This window comes from Podarcis gaigeae, assembly GCF_964106915.1.
Source record: "Podarcis gaigeae genome assembly, chromosome: 3".
NCBI classification, from domain to species: Eukaryota; Metazoa; Chordata; class Lepidosauria; order Squamata; family Lacertidae; genus Podarcis; species Podarcis gaigeae.
The window spans coordinates 81,512,070-81,536,214 of NC_139680.1; the positions used below are offsets into that span (position 1 = coordinate 81,512,070).

General features: G+C 41.4%; 1 protein-coding gene across 2 annotated transcripts in view; it reads left to right on the forward strand.

The window, feature by feature from the left end:
* The first annotated feature begins 5,495 nt into the window (after positions 1-5,495).
* CRIM1 (cysteine rich transmembrane BMP regulator 1) overlaps positions 5,496-24,145 on the forward strand; it is a 125,626-nt gene continuing 106,976 nt past the window's right edge. Inside the window, exons 1-2 of one of the 2 annotated variants that reach the window (XM_083732220.1) lie at positions 5,496-6,233; positions 20,372-20,542. In XM_083732220.1, the coding sequence (XP_083588346.1) occupies positions 5,882-6,233; positions 20,372-20,542 (523 nt within the window). In that variant the 5' untranslated portion in view covers positions 5,496-5,881. The remainder of the gene's footprint in view (positions 6,234-20,371; positions 20,543-24,145) is intronic. The other variant, XM_083732221.1, reaches the window with a different exon arrangement.

Genomic DNA, 24,145 nt, shown 5'->3' on the forward strand with positions numbered 1-24,145 from the left:
CAAAGGGCTTATAGGAGGTCCTGAACAGAGGGAGGTTCAGGTGACTTACTAAATTTCAGACACGCACAACACATTATGCTCCATTTTCTCTCCTTTGTCCAAGGCACAATAAATACCAAGGTGTAATAGTTCCGATTAATTTTAAAATGTCAGAATTGAACACTTCACTCCTGTATAACACTGCTAAAATGGGCCAACAGATGTCCCAATCAGCCTACTTTACTGTTAAGTAACATTTCCATAAAAAATATGAATATACTCCTAAGATTGATTTACCAATTAAAATTTACCCATTTGTCTTAAAAGCCTTTTCTGGACAAATGTAATGAAATATTAATATCTTTAAATAGCAATGTAAGAGAGCTCATTTCGTACTCTAAAGCCAGCACTGTATGTGAACATTAGTAAATTTGTACCTAATATTTATTGCATTTATTTATTTAAAATAATTACATCCTACCCTCAGAGGGGATCTTTCAAGATATCTAACAACAATAAAAACTAAATATGGCTGGTTAATAACACTCAGTTAAAATCACTCATTCACTAACATCAATCTTTCAATGGCTGTTTAAAAAATTCTAGCTTCATTTCAGGAAATTTGAGGGCTCTTCAGCACAGCCTTTGGAAATCCACACTTCCCATCTAATTTGTTCATTGCAGCCCTTCACGGTTCCATATCAATGCTGGTTGATTGCTGTTCTCACATTCCATTGTAGCACAGATCTGAGTTGTGCTTGAGGAGGAAGCAGGCTGAAACCAGAGAGTCAGGAGCATGCTTGATTTCTGCCACAATCCAAGGCTGCAGGCATGGGAGAGGCAGGACCCTCTTGGGGTGATAATGCTGTGAACCCCTCCATCGTAGGATCAGGTTGTTTATGTGTTTAAATAAACCATGTATCATAAAGACACCACAGTCTCCTCTGTGCCTCATTCTGAGGGAAATACGAACCATGGGTATGCTTCTGGAACCCCTGGAATTTCGCACCACTCATAAATTAGGGTAGCGTGAAACAGTATTTTTGATCTGGTCATGTCACATCATTTTTTATGCTACTCCCTTGCTTCTCCACTTTCCCCACCTATTTGGAGGGCATTGTTCGATTGTTACTACACTCTGGCTAAACTTCACAACTACGTCTAGCTAAGAATGAAGTGTTTGCGGAGGGTGTCTATTGTTCCATTGCAACAGCTCACTCCTGGTGAATACAGGAAAATCCACCCTGTGTTCCTTTAATACAAACAACAACTCAGTCACAGTGCAAAGGGGCTTCTTTCTAGGTAAATCTACCCAGAAAGAAAAGAAGGGTGCCCTTGGAAATGAATATCAGCTACAACGAGAAAGAAATGAGACAAGGAGATTTGAGGTTTGGAGGGTGGAGTATGGCGTATGGGCAGCAGTACAGAGGAGGAGCTGAGGGGGAAATAGGATAACCCCAAAAACGTGATATGGCAAACACATGTTGCATGGCACAGTGGAATATAATCATTTTAGAATATTTTTTCATGCTAGTTAGGCAAAAAGCGAATTTTAGCTCTGAGAAACTGAGATGCCACCTGGACAGTGTAAGCATAATGTGATTCATAGCTAAAAAATGCAGGAACAGGCAACCTACAAGGAGAATTTTGAGATGGTGCAGATGAGGCCTGAAAAAGCCAGGCAAATATTGAAAAGCAATGGTCTCAGCATAAGTGCACTTTCTACCCCAATAATCTTCCCAACACATGCATTGGGTTGTATCCCACACTGAATGAGCAGAGTTCTAGTCATGCAATGGTACTTCCCCTTCCTCTCTTTTCCCTGCACCCTCTGTCAAAATCTGTTCTGGAAAATCCTCCAGCCCTCTGAAACAGATTTGTGGGATGGGGTGAGGGGAAGAGAGCAGCTGAAGTGCATCCCAACAGAAACAGTCTAGCTATATATACATTATTTACACAATGGGCCCCGCGTGATTGGCTAATTCCAGGCTACTCCTGCAGGCCAATCAGGTCGCTGATTCACTTCCACCTGCAGCTGGATTGGGTGGCTCCTGCAGACCAATCAGACTGCTGCATTCTGGATCCTATTGTTTTAGGATTCAGGTCAGTACATAACACTGCCAAAATATCCTTACAAGCTATAGCATCTCAGCATTTCAGTTCCATGTGTTTATTACTCATTCCTGCTTTCAACGTGTACCGGTGTATGTCATGAACGCTTGGCATTGTCAGGAACAAGGCCCTGCTAGACACAAACAGCTGCTAGACTTCTTTGCTTTTTATATTTCCACCTTGCCCTCTTGGGGGCTTACTACTTTGCTGAGAGCGAAGTGAGTAGGCATTGTGTTTGTTTTCAGCATTTCCCATCTCTCATTAGTCACTCTTCGTTATTCTTCCCCTGGGCTGCAGTTCAGATGTTTAATTCAATTGGGCCTTCATTCCACCATGCAGACTCACACCCTCTCTTGTCCTTTTTCTCGCTTAAGTTATTTCATATCCTTGTATTCCTTTGGAGGAATGTTCCATTTTGCAGGAGCTGTTTGACAAGGAGGTTTGCTGATTATTGGGAAAGATTTTTGATCTTTGCTCCAGTACAGGCCAGGGATTCAACTGGGGACTTCATTTGCTAAGATCAGAAAAGTTAACACACAAACTATTTCATGTGCTGTTATGAGAGGGCCGCTGAAAAGCTCAGGGTTGATGCGAATGGAAAAGACAGAAGGCTGAATTCCCCTGAAGAGGAATCATGTGTCGTGTTGCTGACTTGTTGTGAGCAGCTTAACAACATCTGGGTCAGATCGGACGTCCATCTAATCAAGCACTATGCCCATCAGTGGCCATCTCCAGATAATGTCTCAGAAACTTATCCAACCTGGGTACAGTGGAGACTGGAGACAGATGCCCTCTGTTGCATGTCTCAGCCTTAGGGAATCAGAGGCATGCTGCCTCCTCACAGATTCCATTCACATGGTAAACAGATAACTAAATCCTTCCTGAGCATTTGCCTGCTGACTGACAGGGGCACTGTGTTAAGGCTGTTTTGTGTAGGAAGAAGATTCAGTTGCCAAGGAGTAGGCCAGAGATGAAAGTGCTCAGCCTAAGACTCATCACACATGGTCTGAAAATGTGTTGGTGGAGGGGGGGTGTATTAGCTTTCTGTCCTACCCAAATGGTACCCTTGGAGTCACAGCCAAGACTCTACATGTCTTCTGGTGGCTGGTGGGAGTTCAAAATACCTGAAGGGCAGCAGATTGAGGAAGGCTACTCTAGTCACTCCTTTTCTGGCTTTATGACTTGGCCCACACTTCCCTGCAGGCTCTTTCAGGCCCAAGAGAAACAAGGACATTTTGCTGCTTTTGAACCCACTCCCCTGCTCTACAAGCGGTTTCCCAGGGAGGTCAAAGGCACACTTTTATGGGATGTCATGACTTTTCAATCACCAAGCCACCTCAGAGCAATTCACAGTTTCCCACCTCAGGCTGTGCCTGTAAAGCAGGGTTACCTGTCAAATCAATTTTATTTTTTTAAAAGGAGCATCACAGGGAAGCTTTGTGGTTCATTCGCCAGAGGCTTGTTTTTCTGAAATAAAGAACATCTATCATCTTCGATTGCAAAACAACCTTCTTAAAAAAGAAAACCTTTGGAGCAAGATGGGGTTAAAACCACAATAACAAACTTCTAATTCACACAATACGGTGAAGAGAGAAGTCAAGTTTCCTAATCCTAGAATTTTTTGCAGCCTCCCATCTTTTTACCCTGGTCAAGGACAGGTTCCATCCTCTTTGCTCTTTTAAAACACCATTTCTGCACCTTCTCACCACAGACAGAACGGGGAGCAGAGGCATTTTTCACTCACCTTCCATCCACAGTGGACAAGTGAATGCAGCTGAAAGGAGAAGCCACCACTGCTTGCTCACTTGCACTGCCTTCCTTTCTGAGTGTCAGTAGAAATGGGATCCAGCTGCACCTAAAGGAGCGACTAGGCAAACAGTGTGCAAGAGTGTACAAATCCTGTACATGTGGGTTTATGATTAGAGGTGTCCCAAGGCATATTTTGGGGTGCTTATTTTTTCCTATGTTATCTCTGGTTATCTCCTGCTTGGACTACTGCAAAACTACAACTAATTTAGAATGCAGCTGCCAGATGTGACTGGGAACAGCCACCGGGACCATATAACACGGGTCCTAAAGGATCTACATTGGCTTCCAGTACATTTTTGAGAACAATTCAAAGTGTTTGTGCTGAACTTAAAGCCCTAATCAGCCTCGGCCATGTATACCTGAAGGAGCATCTTGTCTCCGTTGTTCATCCCAGACACTGAGGTCCAATTCAGAGGACCTTCTGGTGAGAAGGGAACAAGGGGGCATTATTGGGTTGTCTTGGTCTTTATTATATATTTTGTGTTTTTTATATTGTAACATTATGTTGTGAACTGCCCTGTGATCTACCTGTATAGGGCAGTATACAAATTTAATAAATAATAATAGGCAGAGGGCCTTCGCGGTAGTGGCACCTGCCCTGTGGAACGCCTCCCACCAAACAGGATTGACTTTATTGATCACCGTTATTGGTGTGCATAGATGCCTTTGTTTGTACCATGCATCTGCAGGCAGCTGAGCTTGGCTGGATCCATTGGTATGTGCAAATGCAATTTTGTTTGCTTAGAAGATGTATCTATGATTTATGCTGACCCAAAGCACATTTTGGAATAGCCATCCCTATTGTTGACTATCTTCAGTGTGCACAGACACCCTTGTGTGTGCCATGTGCTCACAGGATGTTCTGGGGCGGCACATTTATTAGTATAGCAGAGAAACCTTTTTGATGTTGCTTGGGTGTGTGCTTTGCCTTGGCTCAGATCGTATTTTGGGGTGGGCACCCCCAATTATATATTTATTATGGTGTTCCGATGTCATCGTGAATTTATGAGCGTTTTGCAAGCATGACGTTTTCAACTGAATAACATTATTTTTGGCATTCTTGGATACGCGAGCTTTCCTCTTCTTTCTTCTCGCTTTCGGGCCAAGAAGGGGCAGGGGAAAACTAGTGACGAACTTAAGCGCCGTGTGGAATTAGTTTCCCGCATTCGGATTTGCAGCCTCCAGGTTGACTTTCGGTGCAGGCGCGCCCGCAGCCTCGCTTCCCCACCTCTCCCCTTCGCAATCAGTGCTGCCCTTTATTTAATTAGGGCCCCTCCCACCCGCGACTGCCTTTTCCCGGACTGGCTGGGCATGTCGCTTGACCTCCGGTTGGTCGCTCTCCGGGCCCGCCTCTGAGAACTCAGCGCCACAGGCAGGGGAGGGGCAGAGCGCGAAGGGAGGGAGGGAAGCAGGCAGGCAGCCGCCGCGGAGCCCAAGCAGCAGCAGCGCCTCTCCCACTTCCATCCACCAACAGAGCGAAAAGGCTCCGGGAGAGAGAGGGGCGGCGCGAGCGGCCCAATCCGCGGGAACGAAAGCAGCCTTGGGGGCGGAGTCAGGAGCGCCGCTACCCAATGGCAAGAGCGCTGGGGCGGGGCGGAGCTCTGGGAGAGCTTGTGAGGAGTCTGAGGCGGCGAAAGAGTCCGGAGTCGGGAGGCGAGTTTGTTGGTGGAGCTGCTGAGGCTCGTCTCGTGCTCTCTCTGGCGCCCGTTATAGCAGCTGCGTAGTCGCCGCCGTCGCGCGCGGGGCCGCTGAGGGGAGACCGCAGGCTTCGGAGGCACCGTCAAGGAGGAGCGGGCGGAAGGCGCTTCTCGACGGCGAAAGGAGCGGGAAGCCGCCCGCGGTAGAAGTTTGGCTGGAGTCGCCGCCGCTGAGGAAACTTTTCTCGAGGGGCCGCAGCCGGGGGAGGAGAGGCGGCTGAGGCGTCGCCGGGGCTGGGCTGCTCCCTGCCGGACTCGGGGGCGCTTTTTCGGCCCTGGCCGGGATGTACCTGGCAGCGGTCTCGGCGGGGCGGCGGCGCCGGGGCGGCGTCGGCTGGCCCTGGGCGGCGGGTTGGCCTCGGCTGCTGCTGGCGGTGGCGTTCCTGGGGGCGTCCGGGACGCGGGCGTTCGTGTGCCTGCCTTGCGACGAGTCCCGCTGCGAGGAGCCCAAGAACTGCCCCGGCGGCGTCGTGATGGACATCTGCGGCTGCTGCTTCATGTGCGCCCGGCAGCGCAACGAGAGCTGCGGGGGCTTCTTCGGGCTGCACGGCGCCTGCGACCGCGGGCTGCGCTGCGTGATCCGCCCGCCGCTCAACGGGGACTCGCTCACGGAGTACGAAGCGGGCGTCTGCGAAGGTAACAAGGCAAAAAGCCCCTCCAAAGGCGGACGGGCGCCTCTTGCTTCCAGGCGGAGGGGCGCGGAGTCCCTCCACCCCGGCGCGGACCGACGAGCTAGCGCGTGTCTTGGGAGGTTGGGGGGCGGCGGCGGCGGCGGAGAGAGGCACTGGGGATTTCTTTCCGGGAGGAAAGTGGGGCGGGGAGGACTGGGGCCCTTGTCAGACCCCACTTTGAAAGTATTCTGGTGCTTCGGGGGTCTCTCCACCCCACCCCCGCCAAGCCACTCCATTTTTCCAGTACACTTGTAGGGTGAAATGTTGGCTGCATGTACCGTGTAAGCTGGTAGGTAGATTGGAAGGAAAGGTTGGGGTTTCCTAGTGTGGCGTGTTGTCTCCGTCGATTGCATGTTCTGACTCTTCTCTCCCCTCCCCCTCTCTCCCCCCTTTCCTCATAGTTATTTTCCATACTTGCCCACATCATATGCAGGTGTTCACCCCCCAATCTGCACTGCTTAAAAAACAACCACAACCAAGAGGAGGCATCTCTCTTTAATGCTACAGTGGCTCAGAGTAGTATGTGCACGCGTGTGTTTTGCCGGTATAGAACCGATTGCTTCCCCCTCACAAGGTGGATGTTGCGTTTTCCTCTTCTGTTTCGTCCTTTACATTTCCCTCTCCCTTTGCTTATTGTTCCCAACGGTCGTGGATTTTAAAGTGGCTTTTGAACTAGGGCATGGAAAAAGCGTATTTTTTTTCCTGAAGTCGGGATACGTTCTTCCTTATTTTTTAAATGTAGGTATCTCTAGTCCTAACAGTTCGATTTTCTTTTTCCTTTGGCTTTGGTCTGCTCTTTTTTCAACCTGTTTTTGCAGCCCATCACTAACCATGTTTTCCACCTAGTAGTGAGACAGTGAGAGTTGTATATTAGTAAGTGCATTTAGGGCTACAGTCGTCAGTGTCTTGATTCCCTCCCCAGTCCAGATGTGCAGGCAGATGGCTATTGATTGTCATGTAGCAATCCAGCTTTTCTGAAATTATAGTTTTGAAAGCTATCATAATTGCATAATTTTTGTTTAATGGTATATTTTCAGAAACATTGCAACATGCAGACTATTTGATAAGAGTAGCTTTATATTGGATGATATTGCTTACCTATTAGCCCTGTTTCATATGTTTTTGAAATGTCAGATTGACACCTGTCTTTTCAATCTTCTGGATTCAAATGGCTTGTAATCAGTATTGAATGAGAATTCTTGAATCAGTAAAGAATCAAAGGGTGACCATCTATTGAAATGTTTAAAATGCTTACACTCATCACTTTATGCATCATTGGGGGGGGCAGAAATCCACCTTTCATTTTCATGCAGAAAAGGGGGCAATTCAGTTGGCTATAATTTGTATTGTACGTCAGTCTTCTTCATAATATATTCTAGTCAAAAAAATGGAAATATATGAATATTTTGCCTGATAGCTGTGTAAGTGGCACGAGAGAGTTCAATCTATCCAATTTTCACCTCTTCAAACATTAGGAAAGTTTGAGATACTATAGTGCAGATGAGAATCAAAATTTATATGGAAAATTTTTGTCTTCCCCCTCCCTTTTCATTGGTTACTTAAAACGATGATTTTTGTAGATCCGCTAGAGAGCAGCCGTGAGTTCAGGAATTCCTCTGGAGAACGGTAGTAAAGTCATAAAAAAGCACACACTCCAACTGTTTAAAGATAGCTAGTGCCCTTGTAACCCCCAAAATGACATTTAAACTTAACAATTGGTACATACATTTGTTCATAGTTTAGTTTTACTTTTACTACTCTTGGTTATGATATAAATAAGATGTGGTTTTCTGTACACGTTAGCTCTCCTTTGCACATTATCAGTTGGGTTTTCTGAACATGATGAGAATCGGCATGGATCTGTCAGGCTTTTACAACTGTTTGGAGTTGTAGTTGCTTTACATGTTTGTATGGGGAGAGTTTAAATATAAGGAGCATGCAAGCATATTAAGTTGTGAATAAATATCTGTCATGATCTTCCATTCAGATGTTGCATATTTTCCATGTAACTACACCTTAATTTTTATATAAGAGGGAAATTATATTGAAAACTTCCTATAATGTTTTGACACTGTCTCCTTTAATGTACAGCAGTCTAGAGCTTTCTGGCAGTTTTAGGAGAACTATAATTCTTTAGAAGTGATGCAATGCTGGACTTCAATGAAAAGCACATCTGGCATTCCCCTGCTGAAAATAATATGGAGTGTCTCTCAAGAAGAGACTTCAGCTAGTGTGGACTTGACATTAGACCCAGCTGTCCCAGTTCCAATTATCCCACAGAAACAGTCTATAGAAATTAGCAAAACTGTTGCCATATAAATCACTTAGCTGCATGAGTATGCATAGTTGAAGCTTTTGGTCACCAGTTGGGCTGAAGTATTAGTAGCTTTGAATTTGGCAACACGTTCATAAGATTATTTTGAGCTTTCACATAAAAATATTAGAGCTTAAAATCTGTTACTGATTCCAACAATTGAATTGGGACCAGTGGTTGAGTTTACTGTTTCTTTTTATCTGTTGATACAACAAAGCTTTACTGGTAACAGTCTTGACATGAATATCATTTGTAGATGAAAGCCTATCTGCCACAAAAGAGTAGGTTTTCACATTTTTACAAATCTATTCTCTTTTCAGTCTTTCTTACAATAGAATTTTTATCCTGAAACGACCCCTACTGGTCACAATGTAGAACTCTTTTTAAAGCTTTTAGATGGGTTCATGAAAAACACTGACACAGCCAAAAATGTGTTCTCAGTCCAGTGGTTATTAACATGGATCATGGTTTAATCGGCAGTGGCAAATTGTTATCTCAGATCTTCTGAAAGCAGTATGTATTAAATAGAATAAAGCAAACACAGCAGCTGACTGATATTTTTGTAATGTCATGATATCTTAACAATAAGGGTGTTATTTAAATGTTCTCAGAAGAAAACAAAATTTATTTTATATATTTACATAACATTTTATATAACAGCATTAGGTGTGCAATCTGATTTTGGAAAAATATCCATTCAGGACTGGAACTACTACTTGCTACTATACTGTAGCTATACTCTGTGTTCTGCTTCCTAGATTCACCATTGTGGAGTTCCTTTTTAACATTGCTCTAGCTATGATTCCATAGTTCAACAGTTATTTGCTGAAAGCTGCAATGCTACTGGTATTCCGCTGGTCTTGATCCCTTTGTGGTAAAGTACCATATGAACTCATGTAACTAATTTCATAAACCTTTATATAAGTAACGAGCATGGAACAACTCAAAACTATTTTAACAGTATTGACAGCAGATGTGTTGCATTAGAAATAAGCCCTGACACCATTTTAATTACTGAGAAAAGATTGGTGCTGAACTGGAGAGACACTCCAATGTAATCGGGTCATGTATGTGATGCCAATAAACAGTTGTTTAGCTTTCCTGGGGTGGGGGGGGGGCAGCTGGGAAATATAGATCTATAAAAGTAGTGTGGAACTTGTAGCCTTCCAGACTTCAGCTCCTGTTATCCCTGATCATTGTCCATGCTGGCTTTGGTTAGGGGACATAAACTACTATTTAAACTATTTCCAGTATTTGGCCTGGAAACTATTCTAACATTTGGCAATAGTCTTCAGGGAGGTCTGTGTTTAGAAATAGTTTGGTTTCCTTTCAACTGTGTAAACCTTCACCTTCCCTTCTGGAATATTTGCATGTCATGGACTCAACTTAGTCCTGACCCTTTCCATAACAGCGCTAGACAATACTTCTTTTACAATACTTCTGTAAAAGTTCATAAAGCTTTTTTTTCTTAAGCAATGCTACTTTTATTAGGGGAAGAATTGGTGATGAATGTCTGAAGTTGCTGCAGCTGATTGACATAAGGTGCCTAAAGCTCATTCAGTGACCTTATTCCAGGCACTGTCTCTGTGTGACCTACCGGTACCTCACTGGTTGAGCACCTGCTTTGTGTGCATGTTTAATCCTCTTCATCACCAGGTAGGGCTGGGAATGTTTCCTGTGTGAAATCCTGGAGAGCCACTGTCAGTCATTGTAGACAATGCTGAGCTAGATGGAGCTATTGTCAGCATCAATATATGGCAGCTTCCTATGTTCCCTGTGATATGAATGTAATAAATTAGTAATATACAGCATCAAACTACTTGTTTCCATATAAAGCATTCTAAAATAACACATCTATGGCTAGTGCTCTATAAGTGTCCCAGGTTCCCTGGATCTGAATACTATAGCTTCCTAAATTTATGCTAAATTTCCATAAGAGATTAAGAAGAGCCTGCTGGATCAGGTCAGTGGCCCATCTAGTCCAGCGTCTTGTTCTGATAGTGGCCAGCCAGATGCCTGTGGGAAACCTGCAAGTAGGATTTGAGCACAAGAGCACTCTCCCCTCCTGTGCTTTGCAGCAGTTGGTATTCAGAAGCATTGCTTCCTCCAACTGTGGAGGCAGAGCACAGCCATCATAGCAAGGAGCTTGCCATAGCCCTCTCTTCTATGAATTTGTCTAGTCCAGAGGTCGACAAGGCTTACCAGGCATGGGCTGTATCACTCCCGTGGAGATCCTCCGTGGGCCGGGCCAGCGCAGCACAACGCTGGAAATCGCTTCTGTGCATGCCCAGATGCCGGAAATCGTGCCTACTTTTATCTGTCATGAATCTTCGAACATATAGCTTCATTGGTTGTAAATGAGTTCTAGTTTACAGTTAATGAATTATGTTGGTTTTTGTAGGAGATGTTTGTGATCAACTTTGTACTGTCACAAAAGCAGTACTTATAACAGGAACGGAACCTCAGGTCTCTCTTCTGTAGAACCTTCCCTAAAACATACTCCTCATTGTCCCTGTTCTGTGCTCTCCTCAAGGATACATTCCAGCCAAGCAAAAGCACTTAACTATGTTAATGCTTTTTGCTTGCCTGGACGGATGTGTGTGTGCTGAGCTCTCTGAATTTTGTGTGACTGGAATGTAAGCTAACAAAAAGGTAAAAGTAAAGTCTGTTGCTCCACCCACTTTTTGCCTCTGGTCCCACCCAACCCCATAAGGGAATGCAGTACTTGGGCTGCAAAAGATTCTCCACACTGATCTGTCATTTTAATATCATTTTCTTATTACTTTCCTCAAATATTCCAGGAATTGGCAGTTGATTGAAATACTGCAAAATATTGGCAATTCCTAGTTTACTACCACAATAAACATTTTCAGGGAAGATGTTTGTTGATTGTAAAGTTTGTTGAAAATGCCTTCAGTCTTACCTTTGACACCTTGGCATGTTTCTCTTGTTAATCTTCAAAGGCTATATTGGTATGCAGCACCTTTATCATAAATACTGATTTCCAAAGAAGTACTCTGGGATATAAAAGATGTATGGATTTAGTAAGTTAACTTCATTAAACGTTTTGTAACTCTGACTGCAGTTAGTACTGCAACTGACTGTTGCTACAGTTTTGCTCAAGAATAGCAGTATCATTTTTTTTAAAAAAAAACCTGGCAGGATTATGTGGTAGCCTGTTCAGGCAAATCTGTTTGCTATGAAGTGAGTCTGGTTTAAGCTTCTGTGTGCTGCTTCTATGTGAATATTGCTTGCAATATTCTGAACTGTTTTGATATTTGAGTAGTCAACTAGACTGAGATGTTCAGCCTTAGCTTTTTACATCCTCTTCATCTGGAGGTTCTAATTGCTGCTTTCTTGTGCATAATAATAATAATAATAATAATAATAATAATAATAATTATACCCCGCCTTCCCCCCAGAATTGGGACTCAAGATGTCTTACAAAAATTAAAACCAACTTGAATAAAATGCAGAAAGCTTAAAAGATATAAAATATATTATTATGTTGTTGCAGTTGCACAATCTGGTGTCAATGTGAGATCAGTGGCTTTTGATGTGATCAACCATGGTATGCTCCTGGATTGGTTTTTTGGGCTGGGGATTGGAGGCACTATTCTTTAGAGATTCTGCTACTAACTGCAGGACTGGTTCCAGAGAGTAGTACTCTCTCTCTCTCATTCTCACTTTCACCCCCACCCACCCCAGGCACATTACCCCCAATACTGTTTAAAATCTACATGAAATCATTGGGAGCAGTCAATTGGAATGCAATGTCTTAATTATGCTGATGACACTTTGCTCTATTTCTCTGTGATTCAGAAGTGGACACTCAAGGCTTGAGCTGTTCTCTGGATGTGGTGGTGTACAAGAAGGACAATAAACCAGTATTGAATCCTGGCAGATAGAGGCCCTTTGGATGTTTTGTTCTTGTGTCCAGGAAGTGAGACATTTACTGGTCACACTCTTTTTGAAAGAGCAGGTTCATCTTTGGGGCCTTCTCATTTATTCATCTTTGGCTTCAGAGGCTAGGAGTGCTTTCTATCATGTTTGGCTGGTACAGCAGCTACAGCCATTGCTGGACAGGGATGATCTGACCACAGTGATCCATGTACTGATAATATCAAGACTGATTACTATCAAGAGCCAACCATCATCCATGCATTAAACATTTTGTTGACACAACTGCAGTGGCTACCAATATACTACCAGGCCAGATTCAGTGTGACATTGTTACTTGCTTAGAAATTCCTAAACATCTTGGCACCAGGCTACTGAGAGTTCCTAATATTTGCTTTCAATGTTGTCACCCTTTTAATGTGGAATGTGTTACCACCTGAGATAAGGCATGCACCAATTATATATTCTTTCAAATGAATGCTTATGAACTTTTTATTTACTCGCCTTTTCTGACTGAATTTTTAATTACTGGCTGCTGGTGCATCTGCTGATGTACTGTTGTTTTCAACTGTTATTTTTAATGTTAAGTACACTGCTCAGATATTTTAAAATTTGAGCAAAAAAAAATTAAATAAAATAAGTTTAGCAGAAGCAAGTACTCCTAAACCATAGTTTGAATTGTTGGCACTAACCATAGTTATTGATACTGGTTAGAATTGGACATACAAGCAAGCCAGGATTATGCTCAGTTAGCCATGGTTTGTCATTTCAGCCACACAATAGTCCCAATATACTGAAACAAGAGTCCCAAACTTTTTGTTTTGCTGTTGTGTGAACAAGAAGGAAAACACAGAAAGGGACACTTCAGAGGAAAGGTCATACAGTGGTACCTCGGGTTACAAACGCTTCAGGTTACAGACTTCGCTAACCCAGAAATAGTACCTTGGGTTAAGAACTTTGCTTCAGGATTAGAACAAAAATCGCGCGGCAGCGGGAAGCCCCATTAGCTAAAGTGGTGCTTCAGGTTAAGAACAGTTTCAGGTTAAGAACGGACCTCCAGAACGAATTAAGTTCCACTGTACGACGTACCACTGTACTTGATTCTTAATGTCTGGGACATGGTAAGATTGTTCGTTAGCTCGGTAATGTGCCTTTCCTATTTATCTATGAAACTTGTGTCTGACATGCCTTCATACAGGGAAAAAGTAAGTTCTTTATTTACAAATAGTGTTTTATGGGGGACAAAGCATGCTCTCTATCCCTTACAATGGTTGGCCCAAACTACTGGAAAGTATATGTATTTTTTTGCAGGGAAGCATCTCTTGGAGATGCTTGCAGGACACTAGCCAGCACCCCACACCTGCCTGTCATGACTGGCATTTTGCTAATATTTGCTCAGTGTTCTGCAGATATCAAAGCAAATACTAATTACTTGGTATAATACTTAATGTACAAGATGCAGGGCTAGCCATTTTAATTAGAAGAAAGCAGCTTGCCTCAGACAGCAGATTTTGGGGTATCATTTAAGGGCAGGCAAATGTAGGAAACCGGGCATCATTTAAATGACACAATCCCCTGCCTTGTTTAAGTTGCAATATGAAATATTAGCTATGCAAGATAAACAATAAAAGAGGAACAGAAAAGTAAATGTGTGGGTTAAACTGTCATTTGTTTAGTTACAGGATATAACGTTTTGACTTTAACAATACAATCTTGTACATGTCTACTTAGAAGTAAGTGAGGGCAACTAGTGTGGAGCTCCACTGCAGCACACCTGACCTCCTATCTACAGTATCACTTTGCTTACTGAGAGGAAGTGGGGTGAAGTTATGGGGAGTTCAGCATGGTGCAGGTGCAGTGGGGGAACCAGTTCAGTGCTTCTATTGCTTGACCTGCATCACATCACTGCCTTGCTCCTCCCTCATTCCCCCAGTCAACACTGCTGGGCAGCTATGTGTATAGTGGCACACCTCCACAATGGCTGCCCATTGAAGACTTACTCCCAGGTAAACATGTATAGGATTGCAATCCTAAATGTTCTTAATTTGTGGAAATTGATAGCTGAAGTAAAAAGGTTCTGGTCTGAATTCTGGAAGGGAAGAATGCAGTTGCTTGAAACTTGCTGAAACATAAAGCCTTGTTGTCTCTGTGTCTCCACCCTCTATTAATCGGAGTGTGACTGACTGACCATGCAGCCTTGCAAATAAGTCTACAAATGTAGGTTTATTGCTAGCCCATCTTATTACAAATCCCTTTAATAACCATTTTTGGCTCACTCACCAGTATTGGAAACAAATCTACAAAGTTACTTGTCCACAAAAGATTACTGTTACATTTCCCGCTAGTAATTTTTTCTAGTACAGTGGTACCTCAGGTTACATACACTTCAGGTTACATACGCTTCAGGTTACAGACTCCGCTAACCCAAAAATAGTACCTCGGGTTAAGAACTTTGCTTCAGGATGAGAACAGAAATCGTGTTTCAGCGGCGGCAGGAGACCCCATTAGTTAAAGTGGTGCTTCAGGTTAAGAACAGTTTCAGGTTAAGAACGGACCTCCGGAACGAATTAAGTACTTAACCAGAGGTAACACTGTATCATTACTTCTGCAGCTTACAAAGGTTTCCTGCCTTGATCTTCCAAGGATGATGCTTACTTGGCATAGGAGAGTAGACATGTGGCTATTTACAGAACTTGTTAATGAGATCTAATGAGTGAAAGGGGAGGAGCCAACAGCCAAGCTATTGGTTCAGGCAGACTAATAGTCAGGACTTTTGATCAGCTGTATGGATTTCTATTTTGAATGGGGTATCAACTATTAAAATTATGTATTCACATTGACCCTGCAAACTTAGGGGCCAAGAGTGATCAAGTTTGCGGCTAGCAACTTGGATCCAACTCTAATTTATAGGTTTCCATTATGTAATATAACTCATTATTGGGTTCCTCTGCAGTATTTAGAGTCCTTGGAAGAGGGGAGAGAGCATATGCTATGCTTGAAATCAGTTTTTGCTATATTAGTGGGAATTGAAGATCTGATGTAAAATTCTGTAAGGATTTATTCCGTTTTGATCAGTAAGCAAGTTAAATTCTTCATCTCAGTTCGCTAATATATTCTCATTTCATTACTAATATACTGCAATATTATATATCAGTGTTTTAAAATACATTGGAAAATGTGTTATTCTATTCCCAATAATTTGATGATATCCAGTTGGATCCATACCAAGTTAGTTGCACTTTGAGATCACTGTGAAACCATGGTTCCCATTCAAATTAATGGAACCAATGCAAGTAACTGGCAGTAATTTAGTCACCTCATCTGTTAAGCATATAAGACATTTACCCCCCAAATATCTGACTTGTATAGAACTGAGAAGGGATGTGGGTGGCGCTGTGGGTTAAACCACAGAGCCTAGGACTTGCCGATCAGAAGGCCAGCGGTTCGAATTCCTGCAACGGGGTGAGCTCCCGTTGCTTGGTCCCTTCTCCTGCCAACCTAGCAGTTCAAAAGCATGTCAAAGTGCAAGTAGATAAATAGGTACGGCTCCGGCAGGAAGCTAAACGGCGTTTCCGTGCGCTGCTCTGGAAGCAGCTTAGTCATGCTGGCCACATGACCCAGAAGCTGTACGCCGGCTCCCTTGGCCAATAAAGCGAGGTGAGCGCCGCAATCCCAGAGTCGGCCACGACTGGACCTAATGGCCAGGGGTCCCTCAGTGAAGACCTCAATGACATTATTAAGCTAGGTTTCTAAGAAATTTAACACTGTCTCGTTTGCTTGAAAAACTTGAGGTTGGCTTCCAGAATATTTATCCTGGTAACTATGAATGCTTTTTCTAGTCCTGACAGACACAGTTCCAAAAAAGAAATGACAATGTAATAAGTGTTGGGTCCTATTATTTTAGCTATCAGGATTGCTTCTCGATGTTGGACATTTCCAGAATTCCATTTAGTGTCACATTTACTCCATCACATGCAATCATGATTGACCACTGATTCAGCTTTAGCAACCAGTTTCCATATTACTAGTTTCCTCATCTCTGGCTTCATTGTCATGAGTATTTCAATAGAGAGACTATAGTTAATAAGTTTTTGTTCCTAATATTTTGTATGTGGAGATACACCTGAAGCAGTTACATTGCAAAGTGTGGAGAAGTATGTTTACAAACAGAAATACTATTGTATATTACATATATTCCCTCTTGAATTAACTTGAATTTTCTTGTCCTGTTATTCTAGTACAAATATTCTAGTACTTATCCTATAATTAAAGCTATCAGTCTCACTGTATTGAGGACTAGCAGTAATCATTTACGTTTCCATCATTCTATCTGCATTTTAAAGGAACAATTTCCATATGAAGATATACTAGAGATATATATTGTTTTTAATTTCCTTTGTTGAAGAAAAAAATATTACTTTACAAACCAACATTAACAGTAAAAGCTGTGAGAATTTAATGAATTTTTACACAGCTTCAAATATTTGTCTGACAGATTTTAAACCCAAGAGCCTTTTCAGATGTTTGATTTATGATGAGAATGCATACCAGTTACTTATTTGACTTTTGAGATGTTGCATCAGCAAGAAGTAATGGTCATACTGCTGTTTTTTTAAGCAGGTAGCCTGCTTAACTGAACTGCTGGGTGCAATTTTCCTTCCATGAAGCATGATCATTGTATTCTGATGGTTGGGAGGATTTATTGGCTAATGCCTGTAGTATTACGTTTAGTGCACTTTGAAAATACTGTGATATTTTGAAACATATTTTTAAAGAGATTTTTAATTTTTACATCAATTACTTTTGGCTGATCATCTTTCTGTGTTGTTTTACTAGGAGGCCTCATCTTTTCAGAAAGTATGAAAGAATAGTACCTGCATGGCTACATCCATTTGATTTGTTCCTTTCGTTTATGCTTTAAGTTAAACTTGTTCTTTTTTCACTTTCTGTTGTTGAAGTGTGTTCGCAACCTTGTTTATAAGTAAAAGTAGTGGAGAAAATAGTGAACAGGTTACCACAGTAGGAAAATTACCTTAGTGACCCTATCAATTTCCTGGTAGAAGAATATGATATGGTGCTATGAACAACAGATTTAGGATAACTGAATGGCTTTTTGAAGAGTACATTCTGAACATGAGTCCTAACTAAAGCTTAATGGAGTCTAACTAAAGCTTAATGAGTCCTAACTAAAGCTTACATTGTGCTATACTGTATGAATTGAACTGTAAAAGTGTGGTTTTGACTTCAACTAGACTTTGATTATTTTTCTTTTATTCTCTAATATAGCCTGAAGGGTGATAATTCCCTGAAACATGTATTATACAGTTATAGTGATGAGATATAATGAATAAAATTGACACTTTTGGACGTTTTTGTTGTATACACCCTGAAATGAATGATACTTGATACTCATCCAATATTCTGTAGTCTTTTTAGAAACAGAAGTTCTGCCAGCCACCCATTCATTGCCTGACTCAATTAGGGCTTCAACTTTCAGAACAATATTTTGGTGGAAAGATTGAATATATTTATAGGCAAATATATCAAGGCTGATCAAGTGGCATTTCCTAAGAGTGGTAAAATGGCACCTAATGATACAAAACAAAGATTCCATATGGGTTGTTATTTATAAATGCCAAAAAGGAGTTTGATAGAGTAAAATGGAGGTATCAATTACAGTTTCTGTAAAAAAGATTGGGAATAGTTTTCATTTTATTGCTCAGTTGATATATGCCATCCAACAGCCTCAATATTTGTGAATAATGTAAAATTGGAAAAATTCTAAATTTCAGAGTGGCACTTGTCAAGGATGCTCACTGTCACCATTGTTATTTAACATTGCAGAGTCTGTTGGAACACATCCAGGAATTGTTGGGCAAAATGCAGGAGGTAATTATTTAAGTCAATCTTCATGCAGCTGCTATAGTCCCAATTTTGAGAGACCCAGAGGAAATAAAGCCAGTCTTAAACATACTTCATATTTACGTACATTTATATCTTGGAATGTAATATAAAGCTGCAAAATTAGAATGGTTTGGTTATCATAAGCAGTGGACTATAACAGATAATAATAATAATAATATCTTTATTGTCATTGCCCCCTCTCAGGGACAACGGAATTACTCAGGGACAACAAAGGTATGAGATACAGTCATACCTTGGGTTGCGAACGCTGTGGGTTGCGTGTTTCGAGTTACGGACCGGAATGGGTTACTTCCGGGTTTTGGCACTCACACATGCGCAGAAGTGCTAAATCACGCTTTGTGCATGCGTGCCAAATTGCATCACACGCGTGCGCTGCTGCAGGTTGTGAACGTTGCGGGTTGACTCCCGCAGGCATCATGTTCGTAACCTGAGGCATAATGGGAAAAGATACCATGGAGAGGAACCCCAAGTAGATATTTCGGAATCTAGATTACCTAGTATCTGGGGGGGTACCCAATAATGATAAAAACTTACTGTTTATACCCCACCCACCTGGCTGGGTTTTCCCAGCTACTCTGGGCAGCTTCCAGCAAAATATAAAAAATAATAAAATTAAAGATAACCACTCCAATTTAATTCAGGAAATGTGAAAATATCATCTAATTGGGAAAGTCTAAAACTTTCATGAGTAGGTAGAAGCACCATAATAAAAATGAATATAATGCCTTGTATTCTGTTTGTTATGAAATCATATTAAAAGCTAATGATCAGTTAAAAATATTCTGTTACATTTTCAATGGTCAGGCAAGAAACCCAGAATTATGTTGAAAATGCTCAGTCAATAAACTTTAGAGGAGTTTGCATTTCCTAATATAAAATGTTTTATTTTGCTTGTATGTTTGAATGTCTAAAGATACTGTTTGAAATTTAAGAGTTAAAAAATTGAACAAAGGTGTTTCTGTAAAATAAAATAGCACCCTTTGGTAACACTTGGAGGAACTTAATAGTTAGTAACTCAGACCCATTTATGTAATTGTATTTCTAAAAGTGGAAATGGGGGAAAAAAAGTTATGGGTTGAAAACTTCCACCCCATCGTTGTAAAGTACTTATCCTTTTTTTACCTAGTATAGATGCCTCTTTTGCCCCTTTGTAGTTACACCACTGAAGAGATGACAGACATCTGTCAATGCGTATCATCATGTGCTATAGCAGCTACTGTATCGTTAAAACTTTGCAGAAGACAGAGCTATAAGTTATGAGCAACACATTTATCTGCCAGGTATACTTGTTTCTAGTGGTGAACAGTCAGTGATTTGGAGTAAAAGCAGGGAAATACAATGTGATAAGAGATCATATACATCTTGACACACCAAAGCCTTTTTCAGATCCATGTTGTATGCAGTCATTATGGAAACTGATGCAGGTGCTGGATAAAAGGTGATTTAAGAGTAGGCAGAGTCCATAATTGAGTGGAAATACATACATATACACATTTTTCTCATGAAAAGCTACCAATATTCCACATTGCTTAGACTTCTTTCACAGAGACTCTAATTGGGACTTGGTGGGTAGTCTAAACCTCTAGAAAGTTAGTGTCGTTTGTTCAAAATTGAGGTTATGACTTGAAAATAAAGGGCCTTGTCTGAGCCTGTAGGATGCTCTGGATTTTATATTCTCTATTCTGTTACAGGTGCTAGAAACACCTTTAAAAAGAGAAAGAGCGAATAAGGTGGTTCTGAAGTTTCTGTGGTGAATAGAAGTGCTATAGGTTCACACACAACTTTTTTAAAAATTGTGATGAAGTTATACAAACATGAAATGTGAACTGTACAGAACTTCATAGTGTACCTGCTAAAGCTGAGTTTAATATTTTCATTTAGATGTGTAGGTGTTTGGCAAAATATATTAAATGAAACAAATCAATGACCTACTGGTATTATAGTTGTTTCATTTTGGTTTTTAGATGAAAACTGGGATGATCAGCTACTTGGATTTGAGCCTTGCAATGAAAACCTCATAACAGGCTGCAATATAATCAATGGAAAATGCGAATGTGATACTATTAGGACCTGTAGTAATCCCTTTGAGTTTCCAAGCCGGGATACTTGCCTGTCAGCTTTAAAAAGAATTGAAGGTAAGTCTGTATTCACTAGTACTTGATTTGTAATTATTTTTGGCACATCACCTTAAAGGCCTAATATGTAATTTTTTATTCTGTATCCCATGCTTGATGTTAGAGCAGGGGTCTGCAACCTTTAAGACAAAAAGAGCCACTTGGACCCGTTTCCGAAGAAAAAATACTGGGAGCTGCAAAACTCGTCATTATAAAAATAACTTTTTGGTCACTTTTTTATTATTTCTTTGTTTGACCCCTCAGAATTACTCCTCCTCATAGAAATAAAAGTTAAATTAACAAGTTACCTTTTTGTGTGTGTGTGTGTTCTTCACTCCCCTTCAAAACAGTGACCTGCGTACATGCCCCTTACAATGTAGCGGGCGGGCAGGCGGGAAGGTGATGTCGGGATGGCGCGTGACTAACGCACGCATCGCCCCCATGCGACGTCACAGCCAGTACAGCGCCCGCCACAGTGGGGAGTGTTGGGGCGCACAATGCGCCTCCTCCCCTCGCTAGTATCCGCCCCGGAGCCGCGGCAAAGGTGTAAAAGAGCCACATGCGGCTCCGGAGCCGTGGGTTGCAGACCCCTGTGTTAGAGCAATAGTGTTAACAAATGAGATGTTTCTGGTTTTGTGATTGAATACACTGATTTAATGTTTTTTCTGTTGTGGTACGTGAATAATGACTTTTGGATATTTTGCTTGGTTGTGTATCCTGAATAAAGAAGGTGACTTTTATTGTGGGGAAAAGGCAAATTGATCAGAGTTTACTTACTAGTGTCTATTGTAATTACACATATGTTCCTTGTTGCCTCTGGAAGACTTCGCTTTCCCAATCCAAGGATATTTCAAGCCTGTGAATAGAGATGATCCACACAATTGCATTCTGCCCAAGGCGTGGCTTGATTTGTTTTCTGCTGCAGTGCACGTTGAGACTGTTGTAAAGTATGCATGGGCTTTTTTAGACAGGTGGAGCAAACTTGTGTTCTTTTGTCTGCTGTAGAGGTATCTGGATTTTCATAGCTCTGTGCACAATACCCAAAACATCCCAAATGTGGTAGGGAAATAATTAAACAGCACCCTGTAAAGTGCAGACTTTTTGATTTTTAAAGTTCTTAGTCAAATATGTTCTGTTGTCTGAGCAGTTGACAAGTTGATATTGATGTTTAATACTCTTATTTTTTCTCAGGTTTGTGAAAGATTATACATTTATTTGCTTTGCTCTGTCTTTCCTGCCTGGTTAAAAGATGTTAGTAGCATAAGCTGTCCAGTGCACCTTTAATTGTTTAGTGTTAAATGGTATGTTGTCTACGTGAATATAATGGTATAGCTAGAGAGACCAGGAATTTCTTTACTAGTGTCTATATAGAAAAATAATTACTTGTTCTGCTTAGGAAATGAATAAATACACAGGATATTGTCGGGTAGAAAAAATGCATATATGAAATTGCCATTGAAATACTCTGCTATCAGCCATGGGGACTTGCTGTGTGTATGTTGATTGTTCTTTGAAATAGCAGCTTTATCAAGGTGTTGTGTAAAATTAGAATTGGGAGCAGTTGTCTTGGTGTTGCTTCCTTACTAAAACTGTTCTACAATAAAGGAAAGTACTTGGGACTGTGACATCTAAAGTATAATCTAGAGCAGTGGTTCCCAATTAGCTAAGTACCGTGGACAACCTGTTTTTCAAAAACCAGGCTATGATCCCCCTACTTTTGAAAATTCTGATATCTCTGTGGTAGTTTTTGTTATGTGAATGGTGCCACGGACCCCCTGGATGGGTTATGTGGACCTCCTTGGGTCCATGGAGCATCAGTTGGGAAACACTGATCTAGATTATTATTGTTACTTTAAAGATGTCCCAAGTATTTTAAGCAGTTCACAACTGTTAAGCCATGCATATGTTCTTTAGTATTTCTTCATTTTTCAAAGGCAATAGTATCTGTCCATGTAATAGAAAAGGAATGACTGGGTAGAATTTAACTTAAATGTGCTAAGAGAAGGGTTTCCCACTGCAACTTTGTTGGTGGGCAGACTAGACTACTGGTGTGTAATTTCAGATCATTTATGGTAGATAATAGAGCAGAGTGTCCTTGCACTAAGGTACCAACAGATAGAAGCTTTTATTATTAAAAAAAGTATTTAAAAAAGTTTATTTAATAGTGATATTTCCAAAGAAGTAGTGCTGTGACTGCTTCAATTTTCAAGATAAAGTGTAGTGAGAATTGAAAAGGTAACCAGAGTTGTACCTTACTTTTCTTTATGCTGGTGCTTAAAACGCAGGGAGGAGGCGTGGTTTTTTAATTAATTATTTATTTATTTTAATAGCCTGCCCTTCATCAAATGATCCTAGATAGGTTACAAAATATAATTAAAATAACTATAAAAAGGTAAAGGGACCCCTGACCATTAGGACCAGTCACGGACTCTGGTGTTGCGGCGCTCATCTTGCTTTACTGGCCGAGGAAGCTGGCATACAGCTTCCGGGTCATGTGGCCAGCATGACTAAGGCAGCGCATGGAAACGCCATGTACCTTCCCGCTGGAGCGGTACCTATTTATCTACTTGCGGTTTGACGTGCTTTCGAACTGCTAGGTTGGCAAGAGCAGGGACTGAGCAACAGAGTTCACCCTGTCACGGGGATTCAAACCGCTGACTTTCTGATCGGCAAGCCCTAGGCTCTGTGGGTTAGACCACAGCGCCACCTGCATCCCTATAAATAACTATAGTGTACAATTAAAATTATAATATAAAACAATGAAAACAACCAATATCAAAATAACAAATAGCAGTGCGGTGCAAAGCAATGTAGAATGTATTCTCCAGTGTGAAACAAAAAAATATTAAAAAGAGAACTCTTCTCAGCCTCAGCAAGTCTTTACAAGGTAGAGTTCACTGGAAGTGGAAGTGTACAAAAATAATATGCTAAACCATGGCTCCAGGGTCAGTCAGGCTGATTTTAACCAGAAACTACTTCTGGGGTTACCTGGAGTTCAAAGGTTCAGAAATGGGAACAAGTCAGGAGCTCCAGAATGTAGACCAGAGTCTACTATGTGCAAAACAGGTTGCACTGAATCAAAACAGAACTGAATCAAATCTAATTACATTGGAGTGCAGCCCATGGTAGGATAAATTAATTAGATTAGACTCTGCTAGGTGCAAAATAAATTTTGAAATGCAGCCACACTAGAGCTCTTGATGCATCTAGAAATCAAGTTTTGTACCTAGCAGAGTCTAATCTAATTAAACCCTACCATCTGCCACACACCATTTTAAGGTTGTTATAAAATGCAGATTTTAATGCTTTCTTTATACCAGCCCTTTCCTTTCCCCCTGCCATGTTTTACCTACCAACCAGCAGTTGCAGACACTTTCATATTGAATAAGAAAAGGAAGTACAGCCTCATTATCTTGGGGTGGGAGTATGGAAGATGCAGTTTGGAGTGACTGGCTTGAGTGGACACTTGATTGAGAAAAAGGAAGGTAGAATTTGAATCAAACTAATGTGAACTGAGATCATTTAGGAAGATAGGATGGAGAATTACCCTTTCCATCAGAAGGATACATCATGGGGGGTAGGAGTGTTGGCTGCTGCTTTTAATAGCTTTCTCAACCTTACCCT